This window comes from Hyperolius riggenbachi, chromosome 6 (genome assembly GCF_040937935.1).
Source record: "Hyperolius riggenbachi isolate aHypRig1 chromosome 6, aHypRig1.pri, whole genome shotgun sequence".
NCBI lineage: Eukaryota > Metazoa > Chordata > Amphibia > Anura > Hyperoliidae > Hyperolius > Hyperolius riggenbachi.
The window spans coordinates 237,231,378-237,257,406 of NC_090651.1; the positions used below are offsets into that span (position 1 = coordinate 237,231,378).

The 26,029-nt window shown below is 42.0% G+C and overlaps 1 protein-coding gene across 1 annotated transcript in view; it reads right to left on the reverse strand.

Moving 5' to 3' along the window:
* The window catches only part of WNT4 (Wnt family member 4), a 92,217-nt gene extending 77,311 nt beyond the window's left edge, over positions 1–14,906 (reverse strand). Inside the window, exon 1 of the mRNA XM_068240564.1 lies at positions 14,315–14,906. Coding sequence (XP_068096665.1) covers positions 14,315–14,391 — 77 coding nt within the window. The 5' untranslated portion in view covers positions 14,392–14,906. The remainder of the gene's footprint in view (positions 1–14,314) is intronic.
* Between the last annotated feature and the right edge of the window lie 11,123 nt (positions 14,907–26,029).

A 26,029-nucleotide genomic window follows, 5' to 3' on the forward strand; every position in this document is an offset into this window, starting at 1 on the left:
GTTTAGATATGTTATCTTTCCTGTAGCACTATACACTTATATATTGAGATTTTTTTGCCTGATGATTCCTTTAATGAGTATGACTGATATGTTGTATATGTGCCACAATAAAACATTTTAAAAACAAAACAAAATTTTAAGTCTAATTACCAGCTGATTAAATTAGTTGTAAACAACCGCTTATGTTGTCTCAGCACCTGGTTACACTAAAGCCTTTAAGTAGATGACGTGTTGAGATTGAGGCCTAGATGGCTTAAGTACCACCAATAACCACACTAGACGGGAAAAAGGGCCAGAATAGTGGACAGTCCAGGCCAGCAAGGAGAGATCAGAAATGAGGTACACAAATGTTATCTATAACAAATCCAGTAGCAAACCAAGGGTTATACATGGAAGATCAGATAGCCCGGTACCAGGGATATTACAAGAGCAGGTCAGATACAGATACAGGGTTGGTCCAGGCCGCAATCTAATACACAGTCCAGAGATCAGGCAAAAGGTCAAACACTAGAGTTGGGCCGAACGGTTCGCCTGCGAACGGTTCCATGCGAACTTCCGTGGTTCGCGTTCGCGTCCCGCAGGCGAACCTTTGCGGAAGTTCGGTTCGCCCCATAATGCACATGGAGGGTCAACTTTGACCCTCTACATCACAGTCAGCAGGCCCAGTGTAGCCAATTAGGCTACACTAGCCCCTGGAGCCCCACCCCCCTTATATAAGGCAGGCAGCGGCGGCCATTACGGTCACTCGTGTGCCTGCATTAGTGAGAGTAGGGCGAGCTGCTGCAGACTGTCTCTCATAGGGAAAGATTAGTTAGGCTTAGCTTGTTCCTGGCTGCATACCTGTACTGTGAACCCAACACTGCATACCTGTTCTGTGAACCCACCACTGCATACCTCTACTGTGAACCCAACACTGCATACCTGTTCTGTGAACCCACCACTGCATACCTGTACTGTGAACCCACCACTGCATACCTGTACTGTGAACCCAACACTGCATACCTGTTCTGTGAACCCACCACTGCATACCTGTACTGTGAACCCACCACTGCATACCTGTTCAGTTAACCCACCACTGCATACCTGTTCAGTGAACCCACCACTGCATACCTGTTCAGTGAACCCAACACTGCATACCTGTTCTGTGAACCCACCACTGCATACCTGTTCAGTAAACCCAACACTGCATACCTGTTCTGTGAACCCACCACTGCATACCTGTACTGTGAACCCACCACTGCATACCTGTACTGTGAACCCACCACTGCATACCTGTTCAGTGAACCCACCACTGCATACCTGTTCAGTGAACCCACCACTGCATACCTGTTCAGTGAACCTGCCACTGCATACCTGTTCTGTGAACCCACCACTGCATACCTGTTCTGTGAACCCACCACTGACAAACACAAGTAATCCACAGAAATTACACCCAACAATGTAGCAAAAGGTAATTAATTACTATCACGGGCAAGACACAATGAGCAGAGCAGGCTTAAATAAAAACAGAGCATGATGGAACAACAACATAAGAGCCAATTGGTTGTTCCAATAATAGAGCAGCCAAGCCCGCAGTTCCCACTTTTCACCACTAGAGCCACCTGAGAGAATAAGCCGAGGGATGAGCCATGCGCGCTTGTTTATAGGGAAGTCCTAAATGTGCACGCTGGCACACGTGCACGGCTCTTGCAAATGCTGCACTGACTTGCCGGGAAAGTCGGCCGCCCAAGCCAGCTCTCAGCGGAACCAGACCGGCGGTGGGAGAAAGCGGAAGATGAGTTCCTTACAAAATGTTTCATTGCCAAAGACCAACATCCTCAGGGGTCCATCAACACTAAGGAAAGTGTCAGCAAAATCCACAAATAAGACTCATTCAGATGATCGGGGCAACATGGAACTTGCTTGCTTGTCTTACACTACAAGGACAACCACATTCTCCTACTCTTCTTTGCCAGTCGGGATCATATGATTGTTCTCCACTACATTCTCGACTTATATTGCCCTGTGCAATTGAATGGACCCGCCTTTTTGCTTTGGAAGTCACAGACGTTCTAAAGAAACTGGTCTTTGTTCAGAAAATGTGCCTGGAGTCAGGAGGTTTCCACTGAACTCACCTTATTCATAGGTCATTATATTCAATCATTGCCCATAACCTTGTATGGCTTTGTACAGAAAGTTATTATATGCCTCTTATGTTCAGACTAATGTTGAACCACCGATTTCTAGGACAGGAAGGGAGGGTGTAACTGCAAGGAGGTAGCAGGCTGTCTGCAATGCAGACCTGGCCACAAATGACAGCTTCTAGCCTACATCTTGGGTTATATTAAAAAGAAAAAAAGAGATTTTGTAAGATTTTTGGGGTGGGTTCACAAATGCATGTTTGCAGTTTCATGAAATACTAGTATACAAATGTAACCTGAACTAGAGCATTATAAAAAATAATAATATTAGAATCAATAATAGAGTATACTTATTTTTTTAAATATCTTTATTAGGTTTTATACATGATTGAATACTTAAAATTAGGAAAATAATATTTATCATATATAAAAATGGGATGTTAATTTAGATCTCCACCATCTGGTCTAGCTCTATCTCAGGCCTAGTTATCATTTACCAAGTCTGGGGACTTTAGAACCTTGGTTACGGCATCAGTAAAGTGACACTCTGCTTACAAAGCATTACTGGGTACAATATTAGATGAAGCACCAAAAAAATGTGTTTGTATTACTTTATGTAATAAAACAATGGGTACTTAAGGGAGGGCTACACGTTGTTTTATTATATAGTTAAACATTTTTGGCTAATTCCTTAGTGGTTGGCCTGTGGCCATATAACATATCAGGATATTTTTGTCATTCAGCTGCTTTTTAGATTCAAAAATCTGTCACTAACCATAGCTTCCATTTTTGTGGTAAGGGTTCTGTTGGGAACTAAATGAATGATGATAAACTCTTTCAGCTTGTGGCATAGGCTAATAAAAATCCACTGCTGGGGAAGCACGCATCTGGGGTGATTTCTGCATTTCATAAACAGGCTTTCAGTAACCCTTAGACTGCTGTCAATGTCTATAGGTGTTATGTTTTTGCATCCATATGCCACAGACATCAAAAAGGTTTCTTCTTCTGCCTGCAGTGGACTTCTATTGGCATGTTTTGTGTCCCCATATTCCTTTGCCACGTATGTCTAAAAAGCATTTAGTACAATGTTTGCCAACTTACTACTTTACTTGAAATATGCAAATAATTCTAAGTTGATGCAGAAATATGCAAATGTAACTGCAAATCTGGGCAGTTTGAATATGGACCAATGAAATGCCTTTACTGCAAGATTTGATTATTCCATTTTACAATACATTTTCATAATAATTAGTTTAATTCTATATCATAATAATTAGCATAATTCTAAATCATCTCAAATGTATTTGCACCTCTATAACAATCCTACTGACTAATTTGGACTTTAGTACATGTAGATTTGGGCAAAACATTTAATAAACACAATTCAAACATAATTGGCATTGTTGTGTAGCTTTTGTAAAAAATAAGTTGCACAGTCTAAGTATAAACTTCCACAATTATCTCAGGGCTCCCATTCCCCCCCCCCCCCCCAAAGATAGCCCATGCAGCCACTATTCTGAGTTAAAATAAATGCTGGGAGAATAGGCCCCCATTTGAGACACAAAAAACAAAGAATATTTTAATGTTCAGTGCTAGGAGGGTACACAGCCACTTTTTACTAGTGTTGCTGCAATAGCAAAGGATGAGTCACAAATGCAGAACATGCAGCACCACATATTTCATCTCCAATGAAAGATACACTGGGACATTTTTTATTTAAAAATCGGCAGAAAATGGGTGAAGGAGGTTGATTCTTGTTGATTTCAACTAAGCTCAAAGTTCAAATTGAAACCTCATATACATGGTAAAGGCTGAGGTCACTTAATGATACCGGATCTTTAAGCAACAATTGGCAGCTGAGTCCATTGTTCTACTCCTTATCTCAACCACTGGAGGAGGGAGAAGGGACAACAGCATCAGGAATAATGGAGCAATGGAGCAGCTTGCTCCATTACTCCTGATGCTGTTGTCCCTTCTCCCTCCTCCATATACACAGAACGTGTTGCTTGGCTGTCGCCTAGCAATGCATCTGTACAGCATTGGGGCCCCATAGTATCACCCACAGGGTTCGATCTTGTTGAGCTACACAAGTTGAGGGGAAATTGTACATTGGAACACATCCTTTATATCTCTTTATTTTGGTATATGGCATTTGTAGGTTAGGTTGTGAAATCATCCTCCTAGGACTTAATGCTTCGTAGTCTTATGCCCCTATTGTAGACTAAGGCTGATTTTGGAGGAACAAACTGACTTAACCACAAGTTTTTGTGGTGTGAAAGAAATCTGAAGTCTTCCGAGAAAATCCACTCAAACAAAGAAAGAGGACACAGATTCTATGCATATAAACTCCTGTTACAGATTTGAACCTGGGACCAATGCAGCACAAGCAAGGCCTAAGACACAGGGCATGACACCACATTATTGTGCCAGAACCCATGGACCCAACTTTCAACTTTGCCCATCACAATGTCCTTGCTTACCTATGCATACAGCATATAATCTCACTGAAAAACCTTCCCTGAATTACCAGTCAAACACTACCTTAAACTGCACAATGTAGATCTATTGAGAAGTATAAATCTCTTTTCAAAAAGTTAAGTATTAACAAGAGCAAGAGGGGGAGGGTGGATGAAGGCAAAGAGACAGTAAACTGAGAGGGTTTTAGCAGTAAATCCAATAAACTGTGCAAAGACATCTGATGCACTGCAAAACTGGAATATTAATGGTCTATTGTCTGCTATCCCTTAAAATTGTGCCAGGAACTCAGCTATTCTGGAAAAATATACACAATATAAGTCAGCAATATTTTATCTGTTTTATATGCTGCTAAATGTCAAATGTTTGCACCACAGGGACTGTGTTTCCATACGCCGAGGGCCCCAATTATCTAATCATAAGTCTTTTTGCTGTATATATAAATTTTATAGGCATTTTATACAAGTCCAATGGACAGCTGAACGTTGACCTTTGCTTTAGCATTAAATAATTCAGCCAGTTTAATTCAAGATGCTTTGTTACACTGATATTGCAGCAGCCTCTCTGTTTATCATAATTATTTTACAAGTTCCTGCTGTGATCCAATGATGATCCATCTAGCTGACGCTACGGTTTCTATTTTAGATCATATTTTTCTTTTCAGTGGGGAAGAGAGCCCTTGCTAAATTTAACTCAGTGTAAACGTTCGCCCAAAAAAACACTAATTAAACATGACTGCTCAGAACGGTCATATTTACAGGACCACCACTGGACAGCTAATGAGGCCAAACTTCAGGAGTCACTGGATATAATTGGTTAATCATTCTCAATGCTTCCAGCACATTTTATAAATGCTTTTACAGGCTGCAAGCTCAAGAGGATGTTGTGAACAGTGCATTTCAACGCAAATAAAATGAAATAAAACAAATAAATTATAGTAGAGTAACAAGGATAGAGAAAATACTGAAAAATAATAATATAACACAAAAAAAAAACGGTAAGGTAAAAAGTTGTATATACATCAAGGTCAACCTTCAGTGTGAATTAAATTTGCTCTTAGCATTTAGTGAGCTCCCCCATGCATAGACAGCTTCCTGATCAAGACGTAATGGGCCTGTTTAGTTTACTTTTCCTACAAGATATTTTTTCATCTTCTGTTGAGAATAACTTTTCAGTACTGTGCAAATGAAAAAGTACCAAAAAGTACCGGTAGGTGAAAAAGTACTGTCAGAAGTATTCTGAGTGCTTTCTTGCTAGCTGATGGCTTAAAGGGCATTTTATTGATAAGGTGTTTAATTATTACCTAGGAGAGAATGTAGGAGAAAAAGTGAATGGAATAAGGGCCAATAAATTTTGTAATCTATAGCTTATCATTGTGCCTTCAGAACACATCAGTTTCTTAGTTTCTTAAAATCCCCTTTGCTACCATTGAACCCGACAACACATAACTCTGACAAGCATGAAAATGCAAAGCATACGGCCTTAAAACATACCTATGGTGTATTTGAAATTTTAGCTACTGGTAAGGCCTCATAAAACAAAAGAACTTTGCCTGTTTCTAAAACTGGAAGGCCACATGGAAATACCTGAAGTTAGCTGGAACTTACCAAAATTGCTGGTCACTACCTGGCCTGCCTGACCAAAATCTGGTCTTTTTATTGGAGCATCAACTACTAAGTGATAAGTACAAGTTTTGGTTGCACTTTTCAAACAGACTGTTTAGGAAAACTAATACATCAGCATGCAGCTCAATTATACCTGGCATTTTTTTATTATTTTTTTTAATGATCAACAATTTTCATTTTTGGAGCTGCACCTGCTGGCTTTGTGGGTGAGTTTTGTGAGCAGAAAGCATCTTTTTTTCTTACCACTGTAGTAAAAAGTCTCTATCATTACAGTAGCTAAGCTTTCAGACTTAATGACTGATAATTAAATCTTATCCTTTAACTGTGGACTTATGCTTTCTTCATTACAAGGCAGCAAATTAAGGGAAGAATGTTTACTACATATAAAACCTGCTAGGTTCACGAACAGGTACATCCTCCAGATAGAATTTGAAATACTTTTAATATATCATATCTCTGTACTAAACATAATAAAAACATAATAAAAACAATATGTTCTCTTTAAAATAAATTAGGCAAATGCCAACATTTATTTTTCTGTCATACAGTTTTACAATGATGTCTTTGCAAATCAAATACTGTAATGATAAAGGTTAATGAAAGTATTACAGCTATTATCATGGATACATGAAGGCAGGATTTATTTTATTAAGACATTGCAGGAGCTGCAAACATGTATCTGGTTGCTGTACTTCTAAAATACCCATCACTTTCAGTCACTGCAGCCTACACTCATCAGCTGTTCTGTTTGCAATTCATCCTTCCAACCTACCAACAGAGGTCGCTATTTGTAGACAGAATCCATGTTAGGCTGAATGAGCTGTAAATCACAGAACCTGTCTCTTCCCCTTCTATATCCTGAGCTTCCACTTTTTAGGAAAAACAAAAATTTGCTTTCCTAAAACAGAAAGAATTTGCGATAATTCAGGTTGGAGTGAGCTCGAGATGTCTCCCAGGCACCACTGCTGAATATATGCAAATTAACCATTGTACCCTTAGAAGCTAAACACACCTCCAGAACCGCTGGAATGCAATGATGTGTCAGCTTGTTAAATTGCACAGAGCCATAATAATCCAACATGCATACAGACTGTTTCAGATTGTTTGATCCTCATCAGTGCATGGCATGGATTAATTTGGCTCTATGGAGTAGGGCTTGTAAACCGAGAGGTACAGACTAACCAGCAAGCTCATGGTGACCCAGAACTCATTGGAGTGTGTAAGGGACTACAATGGTCCTAAAAGCCCCCTTACTAAGATGTTAAGAAAAACAAAAATTTGCTTTCCTAAAACAGAAAGAATTTGCGATAATTCAGGTTGGAGTGAGCTCGAGATGTCTCCCAGGCACCACTGCTGAATATATGCAAATTAACCATTGTACCCTTAGAAGCTAAACACACCTCCAGAACCGCTGGAATGCTAGAGGTTGGAAACTCATGCAAGCTGCTTTAGTTTGAGGCAAGCCACAAAACATAAAAGGCAATATCCACCATTTGCAGGTAGTCAACAGCAGTACATTTTCTTCAGGTAGATTGGAGCAAGGTTTATAATGCAGCGTTAGCTAGCTCTACCATCCCGAGAATGATAAAAAGAAACAACGCCAGAAAGATAGAAGATAGATTATCAACTTTACTATAATTTGATGGAAAATGTGAGAAATTGTTTTTATGTTAGGAATAATTCAATTTTGATTTTAAAATCAAGAACACTATATTAGTTTATTGTTGTCACACTTAAATAAATTAAACAGACATTCAAACAGAGATAGATAGATAGATAGATAGATAGATAGATAGATAGATAGATAGATAGATAGGTTAGTATAGAGTTAAGTTGACAAATGTATAGGTAGATAGATTACTTATTACAATGTTACTACAGCAAACTTTATTGCACAAAAATACATTTATATTTACAGTTTTCACCATAATAAGTCCATTATTAGAAGTGGTAGTAGCAGGTTATGTTCACATTGAGGAATACATAACACATATTGAAAAATACTTAAGGCATTTTTTTTAATAGCATTGGACATTACGGTGATGAAAATACAGCTCATATCTTGCATCATTGCAAACTGTAAACAATTCTAAATGTAGCCTCACCCCAGAATGTTTCCAGTGACCCAAAACGGGTGAATCTCAATTTTAGCACCATGAAATGAATATTAGAGATCGGATTACTCTATCAGCAATACATAACAGACAGGCTTCACTGGCAATTGAGGAGAGCTCCCAGCGAATAGACTGGTGACCTACACAAACCCTGTTAGGAATAGTTCTGGCATCTTTTGTGTTGAGCTCTGGTGGAATTAGAAATGCAGCTTTCATTGATATTTCCTATCAAGTTTTTAAAAAGGTTAGTTGAACACAAAATAAATACTGTCTTTTTAAAGGGTCAGAGTACAGGATTTTTAAAAGGGGTGCAAGGCTCTGGGTGTCAAGCTGTCCAGAGCCAAAAAAGACTGGAAGGAATTGTTACTGATGAAAAGATAATAAAACTATAAGCCACATTCATATCTAAAATAAAAATAATAATGCTAATAATGATCAGTATTTCCTTTAAAATGTGGCAGTTCAATAAAGAGAAGGAGATTTGAAATGATGCCACTATGACGCCACTACACTACTATGATGCCACTCCACATTATTGCTTATAGAGAATTATCAATTGTCAACACTTTTATTTTATATATATATATATATATATATATATATATTTAAAAATCATTTTGCAAAATGATATAGTAAAAAGTCACGTTACTTACTTTGTGTAATCTACTGATTTTTTTTTTTAAATACATCTCTACACTGTCTGGATGTCTGAAGGCACCTTGTTCAATACTAAACTACCCACCATAGGAGTCTGTTGCATTTACTTGGCTTGGAGACAGAAAGAAACGGCGTGTCTGTCACTCAGCAGTCTGTATAATCTAATATCAGGACAGTAGGGGGGTTGAAGGCTTTTGCCTAGAGCTCCTCCTCCTGGCAAAATGTGATAATTATTCAATATTGAGAAGTAATATTTCACATTTGCCTGACTACTAACATTGTTAACTAAATAAGCATATCTTTAATGTTGAAAATAAAAAAAAAGTAAGACAATAAAAATGTTACATTTATGTTACAATTAATTTTCCTTTAAATAAGAAATACGGTAAGTAAAATAATTTCTGCACCCTATTTTCCTTCAAAATGTATATTTTAATGAATATTGATACATTTATTTTTTGCATATATTGTGCATTATTAAGGTGTTTCTCACGCAAATAACTTTCAATAAAAAGGGCTTGGATGCTTGCCTTACACTGGAGGGCATTGACAGCTATAATTCCTAGGTGTAGGTGATGGTCTCACTGAGGAATACATAATAGCTTTTCCTTTGTCTAGATGGGGATGCCGAGAGGCTAAAGAGGTGGAACTTCATGTCTTAACCTAGGTAACTTTTAAAAGGGCGGTGAATCTTCAGTGCTCCTCCTGCATGCTCCATGCTAATAATCTTATGACAGAAAATCATTATCTAACATTATCTAGCAGATCACTAAATATAACACCTTTAAGGAAATCATAGAATGTACTGCCTTGTATGGTTCAAATTGTAACTCAGATAAATTGAACTGCTCATAAGAAAAAATAACTGTAGCAAATCTACTAACTAAAGAATTTACCTTTGAATGTAAACTGATTGAAATGGTGGTGCAATTTATTTACTGCTTTCATTAAAAAGTGGTTAATTTTTTTTTTATTTACAAATTATAATAATCATAATGCACAACGTAATCCCTATCAGATCATGTATTTCCATTAATCTTTTAGTTTTGAAGTCTCATTGTGATACAGTACAAAAAGTTACAAAAATATAAATATTTATAGGAAGGGTCCCAACTGCAACCACTAGAGGTCAGTATTGCTACAGATATCGAGTGACTACAAGTCCCAGCATGACAACAGAAGACAAAGCACGATATGATTTGTAGCATGCCAATGACTGCCGAGCTTCAAGTACACACACACACACCACACACACACACCACACACACACACACACACACCACACACACACACACACACACACACACACACACACACACACACACACACACACACACACACACACACACACACACACACACACACACACACACACACACACACACACACACACACACACACACACACACACACACGCTTTATAGTCTGTACTCCGAAATAGAATTTTGGAAAGAATAATAAAACCTTTAATTAAACAAAATGATCCACACAGCGCTTCCCCCACCCCACCAATGATGACAGCAAGTCCTTACATGTCACTCTGGAGAGGCAACTTAATAAGCAGACATTTCACTTTTTTCCCTTCTGGAATAACCTGGTTGTGTTTACCAATCATTGCTATGCTGCCATTAAATAATTGAAATTTGAAGGAAAAAGAGCAGCAATTGAAGTTCTTGAAAGGGGGTGGCTAAAAGAAAGACAGAAATAAACTACACTGTTTATGTACTACACTGAAATGAACTACACTGATTGTGAAAAATGATAATTACAGACAGGATGATTAATCAAGAAGGAACCTTAGGGCTGAACTATAGGTGAGGTTGGAGTTAGTTGTGAACATGCTTAGGACACACACAGACAAAGAGACAAAATGAGAAGATAGATAGATGATAGATAGATAGATAGATAGATAGATAGATAGATAGATAGATAGATAGATAGATAGATAGATAGATAGATATTAGAAATGTAGGTATGAGATAGAAAATTATGGTGCACACAGATATGCAGTTAAATTTACATTTTATTTGTAGAGAGATTTACATATAAAATAGAAAACAGATGTGCAGACAGATATACCAACACATACTTAGATGTGAGAAATGTAGATGGACAGGTACATTGCTGACAGAAATTATGGGATAGATAGATAGATAGATAGATAGATAGATAGATAGATAGATAGATAGATAGATAGATAGGTTAGTATAGAGTTACGCTGACAAATGTATAGGTAGACAGATTACTTATTACAATGTTACTAAAGGGAACTTAATAAAGTTAATAACAAAATGTTAATAAAGCTAACATTTATATTTATAGTTTTCACCATAATAAGTGCATTATTAGAAGTGGTAGTAGCAGGTTATGGTCACACTGAGGAATACAGATAGATAGATAGTTAGATAGATAGTTAGATAGATAGATAGATAGATAGATAGATAGATTTAGGTACTAAGACCATTGTTAAAAAAACGAGCAATTGATAACCAGGAATACAGGTGTGTATTTTAACATGTCTGCAACTTAAATAAATACATGCTGTTTATGTAAAATGAGGAAATTAAAAATTGATGGGGGAATGGAGGGAGGGATAGATAGATAGATAGATAGATAGATAGATAGATAGATAGATAGGTTTAAGCATGACCAAAGTTTCAATACAGGGAAATCTTGGCATATGAACACAGCCTAGTTAATGCAATTTGGTAAACGATGGAAGGAATCAGGAAACTGAAAGGGAGCAAAGTTAGGGTTGCATTGAGGGCTATGTTAGTGTGCGAAAAGGCCTATTTTTGCACTGTCTGCACACTACCCTTCAACTGTACAAAAGTTGGAAAACTTTGACCACACATTAGTAAGTACTCAGCAACTTTCTTCTCTCCCTGCATGTGCTTGTGGTGGGAAACACTGAATATGTAGCTCAGCCATTTGTACTGTGTGGTGTTAATAATTACAAATTCATTAACTGGTAAGTAAAGGTTCCCTGCAGCAGTAATAGCTTCCCAGGCAGCCAGAGCATGAGATAAGGCTAGCCAGAGCCATAGCTGCAGAGCTAGTATGAGCAGTGACATGCTCTGTCTTTGTAATAAAACACCTGTTCTGCAGCACACTGCTGCTGCTGCTGGAGCTACTGCTCCACTTCCATGTGAGGACAGTAGGCTGGGGGAAGCAGAATGTAACATCAGCATATTCTGTGTAGGAAATTGGGATTAATTGTAAACAGAGCTGCATGCTGTCCTCTGTGGATCTCTTTCCAGGGCTGGAGGATTCAGTTTACCACACTTCAACAAAAATAATCTTAGCACGCTTCCAGCTTCCTAAGTGCTCATGCTTTGCATTGTAGAGCTCTGGCTGGGGAGCTGAAGTCAACACTAGCAACACAAGAGCCACTAGCTGCCTGAACAGGTTGGCACTAGTTGAGAACCAGGGCTGTCAGTTTATTCCTCTTGTTCACCAGTAATGTGCTGAGAGAAATCAAGGTGCAGAGATCCTGTCACCACACCAGACACCCTGAGTGAGGCATGCTGGGCTAGACCAGGACCAGAGCTGCAGCCTTGTTCCATAAAGGGCATCCTACTACTACTGTGTACTTTGCTCTGATGTAAATGGCCAACGCAGCCAAAACTAATATCTAATTTATGGGTGTGTAATGGTGGCCCAAATCGTTTACAGAAATATAAGCAACTCAATTAAACCGGCCACGTGATATGTGTGCACAATCTGACTCCTTTACCTAACTAGAAGATATGCAGTTATGTAATGCATGAGTTCTATATTACCGTATCTAACTCAATGTCCAAAAATAAAATGTCAGTTTTAATTTGGCAGTTTATTTTTTTTAGAACCTGTAAGTCAGTTCTGAAAAAGCCACTTTGTTAGTTGTCAAATATCTTTAGATATTGCCTTTTTTAATATATACTACCAGCTCAACAAATGAGAATTGACACACATTTCAGCACCAATGTTTTCATGCGGGTGAAACCCTGGCCAATAAGCTCTCCCTCCCAGTTATGTAGCATCCTGGTCCTTGCCCATCCTGTAAGTAAGCAATCTAACATCTTTGTCACCAGTAGATAAAAAATGAATTTGTGTCAGGTGCTTTAATATATTTTTTGGGGACCTTGGCACAGCAAGTGTTTGTCTCTTTATGTTTCCCTTTGACAAATTAGTAGATTGTCTTTTTCCACTGCTAGTTTTGGACTAAGCATGAGCAGTTAGGGTCATGGTCAATGTTAGGGTTCATTTAGAGGTTAGTGTTCAGCTGAAGTTAGGGTTAGGATTTGGTGGTATTCTCAGCATCCAAATTCTCACACCACAATTGACTGTGACAATCTGCCAGCAAGAAAAAACAAGCATGCCAAGTGATAAATAACTTTGGCGTACTATTCCATAACACACAGCTCAACTTACGTGATGAAAACTAAGACTAACCTGAGAGTTCAGATTTGCACCCATATATAACAACACTGCTGCAGCAATTTCTGCAATCTCAATTATCTGCATATGTATATATTGGAAAGATCATTGGGTAATATTTGCAACTAAAAATATGATGCTCAATATTAATTTGCTATGCACTATCATTATGGCCTAAATATATGTACTGCATGAATAAAATACAGATGTAAGCAGGTGCAAATGTTCTAAAGCAGCAATTTTTAGGTAAGTTAATAGGTAGTCATCACTAAAGTTTAAGAAGGTTAACTACCACTTTTTCTATTGAGCTGAGTGAGCACCAGTACAATGCTCAGACAATCATTTAAAAGTTTTGATTTTTTGACTTTTATGTGTTGTTTATTACCTTTTTGTCTCAGCTTATACAAAAAGTTTTGCAGCTGCCTGTTAATGTGTAGAGACACTATACTGCTTCTGCACCCATTGTTATACAAAGCAGTACAATAAATTCTTGTACCCCATGCTGAGTTTTAGAGCAGCGCAATAGAAAAGAAGACTAAGGGTAGTCATAGGTGATTTTTGGGGGGGCTGAGTAGATCACTTTGACCAATTCTGCTGAGCATGTATTGCCCCCAATATGCGCAACTTAACAACATCTGATTGATTTTGGGAGGTTTATGGATTGAAAAGGTGACTGGACATATTAAGTAATCTTTACTGAGTGGGTGGCGGGGTAATGGTTGCACAGTGTCCTACTGCATCAGACTGTTAAAATCTAAGTGAGAGGGCAAGATGGTAGAAAAGATATGCACTAAAGGACCAATTTCCAACCAGGGAGTGATTAATTGCTTGCTAAACTGGGCCATTACTGATCCATGTAACAACAATTTATAGCTTAAAATGAAAAAATAAAAAATAAACTTACAACCAGTTGCTTGCATTGGCAGAGAACACAGCTAATATAATCATCAACAGGGACCTCAAGAAGTATTCAGGGGTCATCCTGAGGACCTTGGGGGGATTTCCAATAAAAGTGCAGAATTGGGATAAATGGCAGCAGGTTGTCTGTAGATCCTCAGACGTCTGTAAAGATTCCAGGGATGAAGTGCTTAGTGATAGCTATAGGTCCAGGCTTCTCTCCTCTTGCTGTAGATATCCCGATTTTAGGAGGGATCAGGAGTTGTACAGAAGCTCTGCTCTGTCCAGAGGGATAAAACTGCAACTCAAATGGGTGAAATGGTCCTCAATACCAGCTGTGGAGCTGCAGCAGAGGTGAGGCGCCCCCAAGTTAGTGATCTTTTATGTCGGGACTGCAGGTGGCGGCAGCACAGCGACCTCTAGTTGTGACAGCAGCAGCAGCAGCCGAGAGCCAGCAGCATGTCACACTGCGATCACAGCCTGGGTCAGACGCAGAATGTCAGCTCAGCTGAAGGAATCCCGGGATGGAGCAACAAGCAGAGGGGAGGGGGAGGAGTAGAGGGAAGGTCCTGGTTGGTGATACCCAGGCGGGGTTATGTGCTTCGGATACACCCCTTAGGGCAGGGCTGGGAAAGATTAGTACAGCGCCTTGAGATGCTGGCTTCATTCATAGCAGTGGCCGGGAGTGAGAACGGACGTGCTGCTGCTGTCAGCGGGGAGGAGAGGACGGCCGCCGTGTGCGTTCAGTCAGTGTAGGACAGTGCAGAAGAGGGGGGCTGCCAGAATCCTACTCCACATGCGCGCTGGTTATTTTTATCATTCTACAACTGTCAGTATCAGTGACAGAGCTACTGTGCTGTTCAGTTGCTCTGGGAAGTGCTCAGAGCTGTCAGTTGGCAGACACAAGCTTCAACTACTTTTCTAATCCCACAAGGTGCAAAGTAATTCCTGCCCTGTAAATATACTAATGTTACCGTCCATGTGACTGAAGTCAGTGGAAGGCTAGCTGTATGTTGCGGTCACACTTGTCACAGGGACTGATTCACCAAGACAGGTGCAAAATAAACTGGAGAAAAAGCTGGACAGCTGCCCTGAGCGACCAATCAGGATTTATTATTTTTATTTATATAGTGCCAACATCTTCTGTAGCGCTGTACGTAATAATAATACAATAACGGGGATACAACTTACAATCTGGACATCCAGCGACACAATTATTATTATATGTTATTTATATAGCACTGTTCAGAGTGTATACCATAGTCTTAACTGTCCCTCAGAGGAGCTCACAATTTAATCCCTACCATAGTTATACGGTATGTGCATCTTAGTCTAGGGCTAATTTTAGGGGAGAAGCCAATTAGCTTATTTGTATATCTTTGGGGGTGGGTGGGAGGAAACCTGAGTGCCCATAGGAAGCCCATGAAGACACAGAGAGAACATACAAACCCCATGCAGACAGTGCCCTGGCTGGCATTCAGACCAGGGACTCGGTGCTGCAAGGAGGAATTGCTATCCACTATGCCACCACGCTGCCCATAAAATTGATGTGTAGTTTGAAAAAAATCACCAATGCTAGTACATGTTCATTGGATAAAGTACAACAGAAACAGAATCCACTAGTGGTGGTCCTTGCACTTAAAGCAGCACACCTGAAGTGAGAGAGATATGGAGGCTGCCATATTTATTTCCTTTCAAGCTATACCAGTTGCCTGGCTATCTTTTTAGCCATAGACACTGAACAAATATGTAGCAGATCAGATATTTCTGACAGTTTTGTCAAATTTGACAAGATTAGCTGCATGCTTTTTTACAGGTGTGTAATTTAGACACTACTGCAGCCAGTTAGACCAGCAGGACTGCTAGGTAACTGGTATTGTTTAAAATGAAATGCATATTGCAGCCTTCATATACTCTTTGCTTCAGGTTCCCTTTAACCACTTGAGGACTGCAGTCTTTTCACCCCTTAAAGAGACACTTAAGCCAGAAAAAAAAATGAGTTTTACTCACCTGGGGCTTCTACCAGCCCCCTGCAGCAGTCCTGTGCCCTCGCAGCCACTCACTAATCCTCTGGTCCCCCGCTGCCAGCTAGTTTCGTTTTTGCCGACAGGCCCGTCAGGACTGGCCACGCGTATCTTTTTCCGCATTCCCGACGAAAATACGCGTTGCCGCATTATGCATGCATAGGTAGGCGGCAACGCATACTTCTGTACGCGTTGCGGCCCGCAATAGCACTAATTACAGTCGGGAATGCGGAAAAAGCTACGCGTGGCCAGCCCTGACAGGCCTGTCGGCAAAAACGAAACTAGCTGCCAGCGGGGGACCAGAGGATTAGTGAGTGGCTGCGAGGGCACAGGACTGCTGCAGGGGGCTGGTAGAAGCACCAGGTGAGTAAAACTCATTTTTTTTTCTGGCTTACGGTTCACTTTAAGGACCAGAGCCTTTTTTTCCATTCAGACCATTGCAGCTTTAACGGTTTATTGCTCGGTTATTCAGCCTACTATCTGAATGAATTTTACCTCCTTTTCTTGTCACTAATACAGATTTCTTTTGGTACTATTTGATTGCTGCTGCGATTTTTAGTTTTTATTATATTCATCAAAAAAGACATTAATTTTGTCAAAAAAATTATTTTTTTTTAGCTTTCTGTGCTGACATTTTTCAAATAAAGTAAAATTTCTATATACATTTTTGTCCAAATTTATTGTGCTACATGTCTTTGATAAAAAAAAAAACATTCAGTGTATATTTATTGGTTTGGGTAAAAGTTATAGCGCTTACAAACTATGGTGCCAAAAGTGAATTTTCCCATTTTGAAGCATCTCTGACTTTTCTGAGCACCTGTCATGTTTCATGAGGTGCTAAAATTCCAGGATAGTACAAATACCCCCCAAATGACCCCATTTTGGAAAGAAGATATCCCAAAGTATTCACTAAGAGGCATGGTGAGTTCATAGAAGATTTTATTTTTTTTGTCACAAGTTAGCGGAAAATGACACTTTGTGACAAAAAAAAACAAAAAACAAAGTTTCCATTTCTGCTAACATGTGACCAAAAAAAAAAAAATGAAATCTGCTACGGACTCACCATGCCCCTCTCTGAATACTTTGGGGTGTCTACTTTCCAAAATGGGGTCATTTGTGGGGTGTGTTTACTGTCCTGGCATTTTGGGGGTGCTAAATTGTAAGCACCCCTGTAAAGCCTAAAGGTGCTCATAGGACTTTGGGCCCCTTAGCGCACCTAGGCTGCAAAAAGGGGTCACACATGTGGTATCGCCGTACTCTGGAGAAATAGTATAATGTGTTTTGGCGTGTATTTTTACACATAAATAGTAAATAAACATTTACAGAAATATCTCTGTAAATGAGATTTTTTTGATTTTTTTCCCACACAATTGTCCATTTACAGAGAGATTTCTCCCACCCAGCATGGGTACGTGTAAATATACACCCCGAAACACATACTACTTCTCCTGAGTACGGCGATACCACATGTGTGACACTTTTTTGCAGCCTAGGTGCGCTAAGGAGCCCAACGTCCTATGAGTACCTTTAGGATTTCATAGGTCATTTTCAGGCATTTGGTTTCTAGACTACTCCTCACGCTTTAGGGCCCCTACAATGCCAGGGCAGTATAGGAACCCCACAAGTGACCCCATTTTAGAAAGAAGACACCCCAAGATATTCCGTTAGGAGTATGGTGAGTTCATAGAAGATTTTATTTTTTGTCACAAGTCATCGAAAATCGATTTTTATTGTTATTTTTTACAAAGTGTCATTTTCCACTAACTTGTGACAAAAAATAAAATCTTCTATGAACTCACCATACTACTAACGGAATGCCTTGGGGTGTATTCTTTCTAAAATGGGGTCACTTGTGGGGTTCCTATACTGCCCTGGCATTTTAGGGGCCCTAAACCGTGAGGAGTAGTCTAGAAACCAAATGCCTCAAAATGTCCTGTGAAATCCTAAAGGTACTCACTGCTGGGTGGGAGAAATATCTCTGTAAATGAACAATTGTGTGTAAAAAAATCAAAAAATTGTCATTTACAGAGATATTTCTCCCACCCAGCATGGGTATGTGTAAAAATACACCCCAAAACACATTATACTACTTCTCCTGAGTACGGCGATACCACATGTTTGACACTTTTTTGCAGCCTAGGTGCGCTAAGGGGCCCAACCTCCTATTCACAGGTCATTTCGAGGCATTTGGTTTCTAGACTACTCACGGTTTAGGGCCCCTTAAATGCCAGGGCAGTATAGGAGCCCTACAAGTGACCCCATTTTAGAAAGAAGACACCCCAAGGTATTCTTTTAGGAGTATGGTGAGTTCATAGAAGATTTTATTTTTTGTCACAAGTTAGCGTAAATTGATTTTTATTGTTTTTTTTTCACAAAGTGTCATTTTCCACTAACTTGTGACAAAAAATAAAATCTTCTATGAACTCATCACACACCTAACGGACTACCTTGGGGTGTCTTCTTTCTAAAATGGGGTCATTTGGTGGGGTTCCTATACTGCCCTGGCATTTTAGGGGCCCAAAACCGTGAGGAGTAGTCTGGAAACCAAATGCCACAAAATGCCTGTTCAGGGGTATAAGCATCTGCAAATTTTTATGACCGGTGGTCTATGAGGGGCCGAATTTTGTGTAAACGGTCATAAGCAGGGTGGCCTCTTAGATGACAGATTGTATTGGCACTGAAGTGCAGGAAGCGCAGGATGTTCTCAAATCGTGACCTGGACATGGCAGCAGAGAACATGGGCATGTAATGTATTGGGTGCGTAGACCAATAAGACCGCAATACATTCTTTTTGACTAGACCCATGTTAAGAAGAAGGCCCCAAAAAATGTTACGTTCGGAAACTTGGAGTGGTTTCCACCGAAAAAGCTGGGCATGGTAGCTTCTTGGATTGGCGGTTGCGTATCGTGTGGCATAACGGTTGGTCTCAGCCACAATTGAGTCGTAGAGACCAGCAGTGATCCGGAAAAAAAAATTCTGTCACTGCGGTGGGGCGGGTGAGGGTTTTGTCGGGTAATCGGAAGCCCGCAGGGGGCAGATTAGGGCCTGATCTGATGGATAGGAGTGCTAGGGGGTGACAGGAGGTGATTGATGGGTGTCTCAGGGGGTGATTAGAGGGGAGAGTAGATGCAATCAATGCACTGGGGAGAAAATATACACAGTATCACAGCGCTATGAGTATAAAAAGTCTCTGATAGGTGGTGCGCACTAATATACAGTTACCACTCCTGTTTGCAGATAAAGTTCAAAAATAGCTGCGCTCAGTCCATACAATAGGATCTTCCTACTCCTGTAGTCTTCTCCTAAGTGTGGATACACCTCAAATATAAAGACAAAAACACCAGATGATAGTGCAGACTGTTATTACAATCTCGACACCCCGTGGTGCACGACACGTATACAGGTATACTACACCTCTGAAACCTCAGAATAAGCATAGAGGGCACCAGTGTGTAAAACCGTTCATTTAATAAACCACATAAAAGTATTGCGCGTACATCATAAAAATCATTAAAAACATGTCACAAGATAGCACCAATCACCCGGTCCAGGGCCACGGCACGTCTCGTCTCCCACCGTCTACCGCCGTCTATCGTTCCTGGCGTCCCAGCGTCCTCCTCGCTGCACTCAAGCCACGCCCTCTATGCTTATTCTGAGGTTTCAGTAAAGACAAAGACAAGTAACAGGATACCGGTGATTCTTTATCATACACAGAGGAACGCCATATGTGGGCGTGTTTTCCAGGCATTTACCTGATCGTATGACGGTGAGCAGGGAAGAGATAGGCAACTGAGGGGAGTGTATGTTTATGGCTGGTGGAGGTGGTCCCCTGCCCCCTATCCTCACAAGTGTAGTATACCTGTATACGTGTCGTGCACCACGGGGTGTCGAGATTGTAATAACACGCTGGTGCCCCCTGCTGGTCATATAGCCATTGTCTATATGCAACTGAAGCCCTCTCCTACTAATTGGCTGACTTGCTCAGCTTTTGCTTGATTATCACTGCAGGCTAGGTGTATTATGTGTGCATTTCTCATTGGCTTATAAGCAGCCTGCAGGCTTTATAAAGCAGCAGAGAACTGTTTGGGAGTGAGGTTCTCCAATTGTGTGTTTGGTGAGATTGTAATAACAGTCTGCACTATCATCTGGTGTTTTTGTCTTTATATTTGAGGTGTATCCACACTTAGGAGAAGACTACAGGAGTAGGAAGATCCTATTGTATGGACTGAGCGCAGCTATTAATGCACTGGGGAGGTGATCGGAAGGGGGTCTGAGGGGGGATCTGAGGGTTTAGCCGAGTGATCAGGAGCTCACACGGGGCAAATTAGGGCCTGATCTGATGGGTAGGTGTGCTAGGGGGTGACAAGTGGTGACAGGGGGTGATTGATGGGTGTCTCAGGGTGTGATTAGAGGGGTAATAGATGCAAGCAATGCACTGGGGAGGTGATTAGGGGGGGTCTCAGGGTGATCTGAGGGTGTGGGCAAGTAATTGGGTGCCCGCAAGGGGCAGATTAGGGTCTGATCTGATGGGTAGCAGTGACAGGGGGTGATTGATGGGTGATCAGTGGGTGATTAGAGGGGAGAACAGATATAAATAATGCACTGGAGAGGTGTTCAGGCGGGGTCTGAGGGTGATCTGAGGGTGTGGGTGGGTGTTTGGGTGCCCGCAGGGGGCTGTTTAGGGTCTGATCTGATGGGTAGCAGTGACAGGGGGTGACGGGTGATTGATAGGTGATCAGGGTGTGATTAGAGGGGAGAATAGATTCAAGAAATGCACTGGTGAGGTGATCAGGGCTGGGGTCTGAGGGCGTTCTGAGGGTGTGGGCGGGTGATTGGGTGCCCGCAAGGAGCAGATGAGGGTCTGATCTGATGGGTAGCAATGACAGGTGGTGACAGGGGGTGACGGGGTGATTGATAGGTGATCAGTAGGTGATTACAGGGGAGAATATATGCAAACAATGCACTGGCAAGTTGATCAGAGGGGGTCTGGGGGGCTATTTGAGGGTGTGGGTGGGTGATTGGGTGCCCAAGGGGCAGATTAGGGTCTGATCTGATGGGTAGCAGTGACAGGGGGTGATTGATGGGTGATCAGTGGGTGATTAGAGGGGAGAACAGATATAAATAATGCACTGGAGAGGTATTCAAGCGGGTTCTGAGGGTGATCTGAGGGTGTGGGCGGGTGTTTGGCTGCCCACAAGGGGGCAGTTTAGGGTCTGATCTGATGGGTAGCAGTGACAGGGGGTGACGGGTGATTGATAGGTGATCAGGGTGTGATTAGAGGGGAGAATAGATTCAAGAAATGCACTGGTGAGGTGATCAGGGCTGGGGTCTGAGGGCGTTCTGAGGGTGTGGGCGGGTGATTGGGTGCCCGCAAGGAGCAGATGAGGGTCTGATCTGATGGGTAGCAATGACAGGTGGTGACAGGGGGTGACGGGGTGATTGATAGGTGATCAGTAGGTGATTACAGGGGAGAATATATGCAAACAATGCACTGGCAAGTTGATCAGAGGGGGTCTGGGGGGCTATTTGAGGGTGTGGGTGGGTGATTGGGTGCCCAAGGGGCAGATTAGGGTCTGATCTGATGGGTAGCAGTGACAGGGGGTGATTGATGGGTGATCAGTGGGTGATAAGAGGGGAGGAAAGATATAAATAATGCACTGGAGAGTTATTCAAGCGGGTTCTGAGGGTGATCTGAGGGTGTGGGCGGGTGTTTGGGTGCCCACAAGGGGGCAGTTTAGGGTCTGATCTGATGGGTAGCAGTGACAGGTGGTGACGGAGTGATTGATAGGTGATCAGGGTTTGATTAGAGGGGAGAATAGATGCAAGAAATGCACTGGCGAGGTGATCAGGGCTGGGGTCTGAGGGCGTTCTGAGGGTGTGGGCAGGTGATTGGGTGCCCGCATGAGGGAAATGAGGGTCTGATCTGATGGGTAGCAGTGACAGGTGGTGACAGGGGGTGATGGGGTGATTGATAGGTGATCAGTAGGTGATTACAGGGGAGAATATATGCAAGCAATGCATTGGCGAGTTGATCAGAGGGGGTCTGGGGGGCTATTTGAGGGTGTGGGTGGGTGATTGGGTGCCCAAGGGGCAGATTAGGGTCTGATCTGATGGGTAGCAGTGACAGGTGGTGACAGGGGGTGATTGATGGGTGATCAGTGAGTAATTAGAGGGGAGAGCAGATGTAAACAATGCACTTGGGAGGTGATCTGAGGGTGGGTCTGCGGGCAATCTGATGGTGTGGGCGGGTAATTGGGTGCCCGCAAGGGGCAGGTCCTAACCTGGCTATACTGGACACTTTACTAGTTATACTGGGCACTATACTGGTTATACTGGGCGCTATACTGGCTATACTGGGCACTATACTGGCTATACTGGACACTTTACTGGCTATACCGGGCACTTCACTAGCTATACTGGGCATTATACTGCGCACTATACTGGCTATACTGGCTATACTGGCTATACTGATCTGATAGGTGGCAGTGACAGGGGGTGATTGATGGGTGATTGACAGGTGATCAGTGGGTGATTACAGGGGAGAATAGATGTACACAGTACACTGGGGGGGGGGGGGGTGACAAGCACTCAAATGAAAATGAGTGTGTGCCATGCTGAAACAATAACAATAATATTTTTATAGCGCTTTTCTCCCTGAAGACTCAAAGCGCTGTGACCCTGCATTATCCAGTCTCAAAGGCTCGGGAAAAGGGGTGAGTTTTTAGCCTTTTTTAAAGCTGCCTAGAGAAGGAGCCTCTCGTACTGATTGTGGAAGTGAGTTCCATAGAGTAGAGGCTGAATAGGAAAAGGTCCGAGAACCAAATGTTAAGTGTATCCTGGGAATAACCAGATTCATCTTGTTGGCAGAGCGAAGAGTGCGTGAAGGGGCATAAAGTTCCAATTGATCCGCTATGTATTTGGGTCACATGTGGTTTAGAGCCTTGAATGTCAGCAGGCAGATCTTAGAATGGATTCTCCCTGTTACTGGCAACCAGTGAAGAGTTTGCAATACTGGGGTGATGTTTGAGCTGCGGGGGGCATTGGCTAGGAGTCTGGCTGCAGCATTCTCTACTAGCTGTAAGGTGCGCAGAACCTTATCTGTAGATCCGATGAACAGGGCATTGCAGTAGTCTAGGCAGGAGGATACAAATGCATGAACCAGGGCAGGTAGCTCTTCAGCTGGGATAAGGTGTTTGATTCTCGCTATATTTCTTAGATGGAAGAAGGAAGACTTGACGACAGCTGATACCTGCTGTTTGAGTTTTAGATTTCCATCCAGGATCACCCCAAGGTTTCGCACAGAATCTTTATACTGTATGGTATCTCCCCCAATTGCTAGTTTGAGGTGGTAATCGTTTTGAACTTTATCCATCATGTGTGGACCACCAACACCTCTGTTTTGTCAGAATTCAGCCTCAACCAGCTGGTGTTCATCCATTTTTTTAAATCCACTAGTAGACACGCATTTATGGATGCTGGTGGGTCTTAGGTGCCAGGCTTGAAGGACAGATACAGTTGTGTGTCATCTGCTTAACAATGGTATCCTAGGCCATAGTTCTGGATTATTTTGCCCAGTGGGAGCATGTAGACTGCAAAGAGTAATGGTGATAGCACAGAACCCTGTGGAACTCCATAGGCAAGTGGCACTGAATTAGAGTAGTGTGTGCCCAGACATACTTGCTGTGTCCTGCCAGATAGGAAGGTCTGAAACCATGTTGCCCTCCAGGGTCTAACAATCAAAAAACAGAGATCAGCACATGTGTTGTGCACTTCTGCAGTGCTGCTGGTCTTTGTTTTTTGGGGGGAAATTCTCAGTCCAACATGGTCGATAGGGTGCATGGTGGTAAACGACTTAGGATATTGCAGCAACGGACCCCGGCTGCTGTGCCTCCAAATGTAAATGTACCCCCCCCCCCACATCTCATGCCTATTGTAAATCTCCACTGCTTCAGTTGCGGTGACCCCTGGACTCGTCTGCTGCTTTGCCTGAGCGCCGCCAGATGGGTGTGTGTGACCTCACATTTGCACTACCACCTGATGGCACGTGTGTGACAGTGGTGCTCGGGGAAGCAGCGGATGAGACCGGGAGTTGCCACAGCTGGGGCAAGTGAGATTACAATGCATGGGCACCAGTTTGGCACATTTATATTCGTGGGACAGTGGGCAGGAAGCAGAAGTGTGTTACGAGGCCCATTCCTGAGATTCCATGCTGAAAACGATCAGGATTTGACTCGCGATGTATGAGCAGCCAACAGATCTGATCAGAGAGAGATCAGTCTCTTAGTCGATCTGCCCATATATCGGTAGAGTGTCATCTTTTTATCTTATAGCCCCGGACTGTGCTGCACAACCCTGATCTTAACACCCAAACCTAGCACATGATCAGTGACCCTTGACCTTTATCCATTACCAGCCTCTCCTTTCTGACCTGTGCCTTACATAACTCATCACTAAACCCTACATCTGAAGATCCAAACCAAAAGTTTGGTCCTAATGTAAAGGACACAACAAGTGAGAGGGATGTGGAGGCTGCCATATTTAATTTCCATTTAAACAATGCCAGTTGCTTGGTAGCCCTGCTTTGGCTACTGTGCTGTTTGAATCAAACACCTAAAATGAACATGCAGCTAATCCAGCCAGACTTTATTCAGAAACATCTGATCTGCTGCACGTTTGTTCAGGGCTAAAAGTATTGGAGGAAGAGGATCTGCAGGACAGCCAGGCAATCTGGATTGTTGTAACATCTGCAACTATGTCGGCTGCGAACATGCAGGGGATACCCGCAGCCGCATTTGTTCCCTGTTCACAGCCAGGCTCCCCTGGTGAGGTCTAGCACTGTTGTTTCAGATAGTACTCACCAGCTTCTCTGGTGAGATCTATCCATTTATCTACTGTTGCACCAAACACTTTACACCTCAGTTTCTCTGCCTTCTATACTTGCATTATTGGTGATACTGCAGATCACCACATAATCAGGTATAGAGTCTGTATTATTGGTGATTCTGCAGATCACCCAATAATCAGACGTCTGTGTGCTACACCAATCGTTACAGAACAGCAGACCAGAAATAATATGGAGACACTGTGCAATTGGGTGGATCTGCTGGCTACCACCATTGAGCTTATCAAAACGGTTAGCGTGCAGCAGACCCAGATTGACCAACTGATTCAAACAGTTAACCGTTTGAAAGACCCTAAAGCACAAGTGTCCTCCCCTCATGTGATAGAGCCCAGGATGCCCTCTCCTGAAAAATTTTCGGGGCATCGCTCTGATTTTCGACATTTTAAACACCAGTGTTTTGAGTATTTTGAGTTACGGCCAGTATTGTCAAGTACAGAACGTCAAAGAGTTACTTAATTACGACATTATTATCTGGGGATTCGCAGTCCTGGGCTTATAGTCTCCCTCAGGAGCATGAGGCTTTGACCTCAGTTGACGACTTTTTTAAGGCAATGGCAGTTATATACGATGATCCCGATTTAGCAATGACGTCTGAAAGGAAATTAAAGACCCTCAGGCAGGGGCATAATCCTGTCGAAACTTACGCAGCTGAGTTTAGGAGATGGGCAGGTTCAGCCAGATGGGGGCAGTACGTACTTTTAGATTGCTTTCTATCAGGGTTATCTGATGCAGTTGCCGATTTGATGTTGTGGCACCCTGAACCTAAATCATTGGACGAGGCCATCTCACTGGCGAT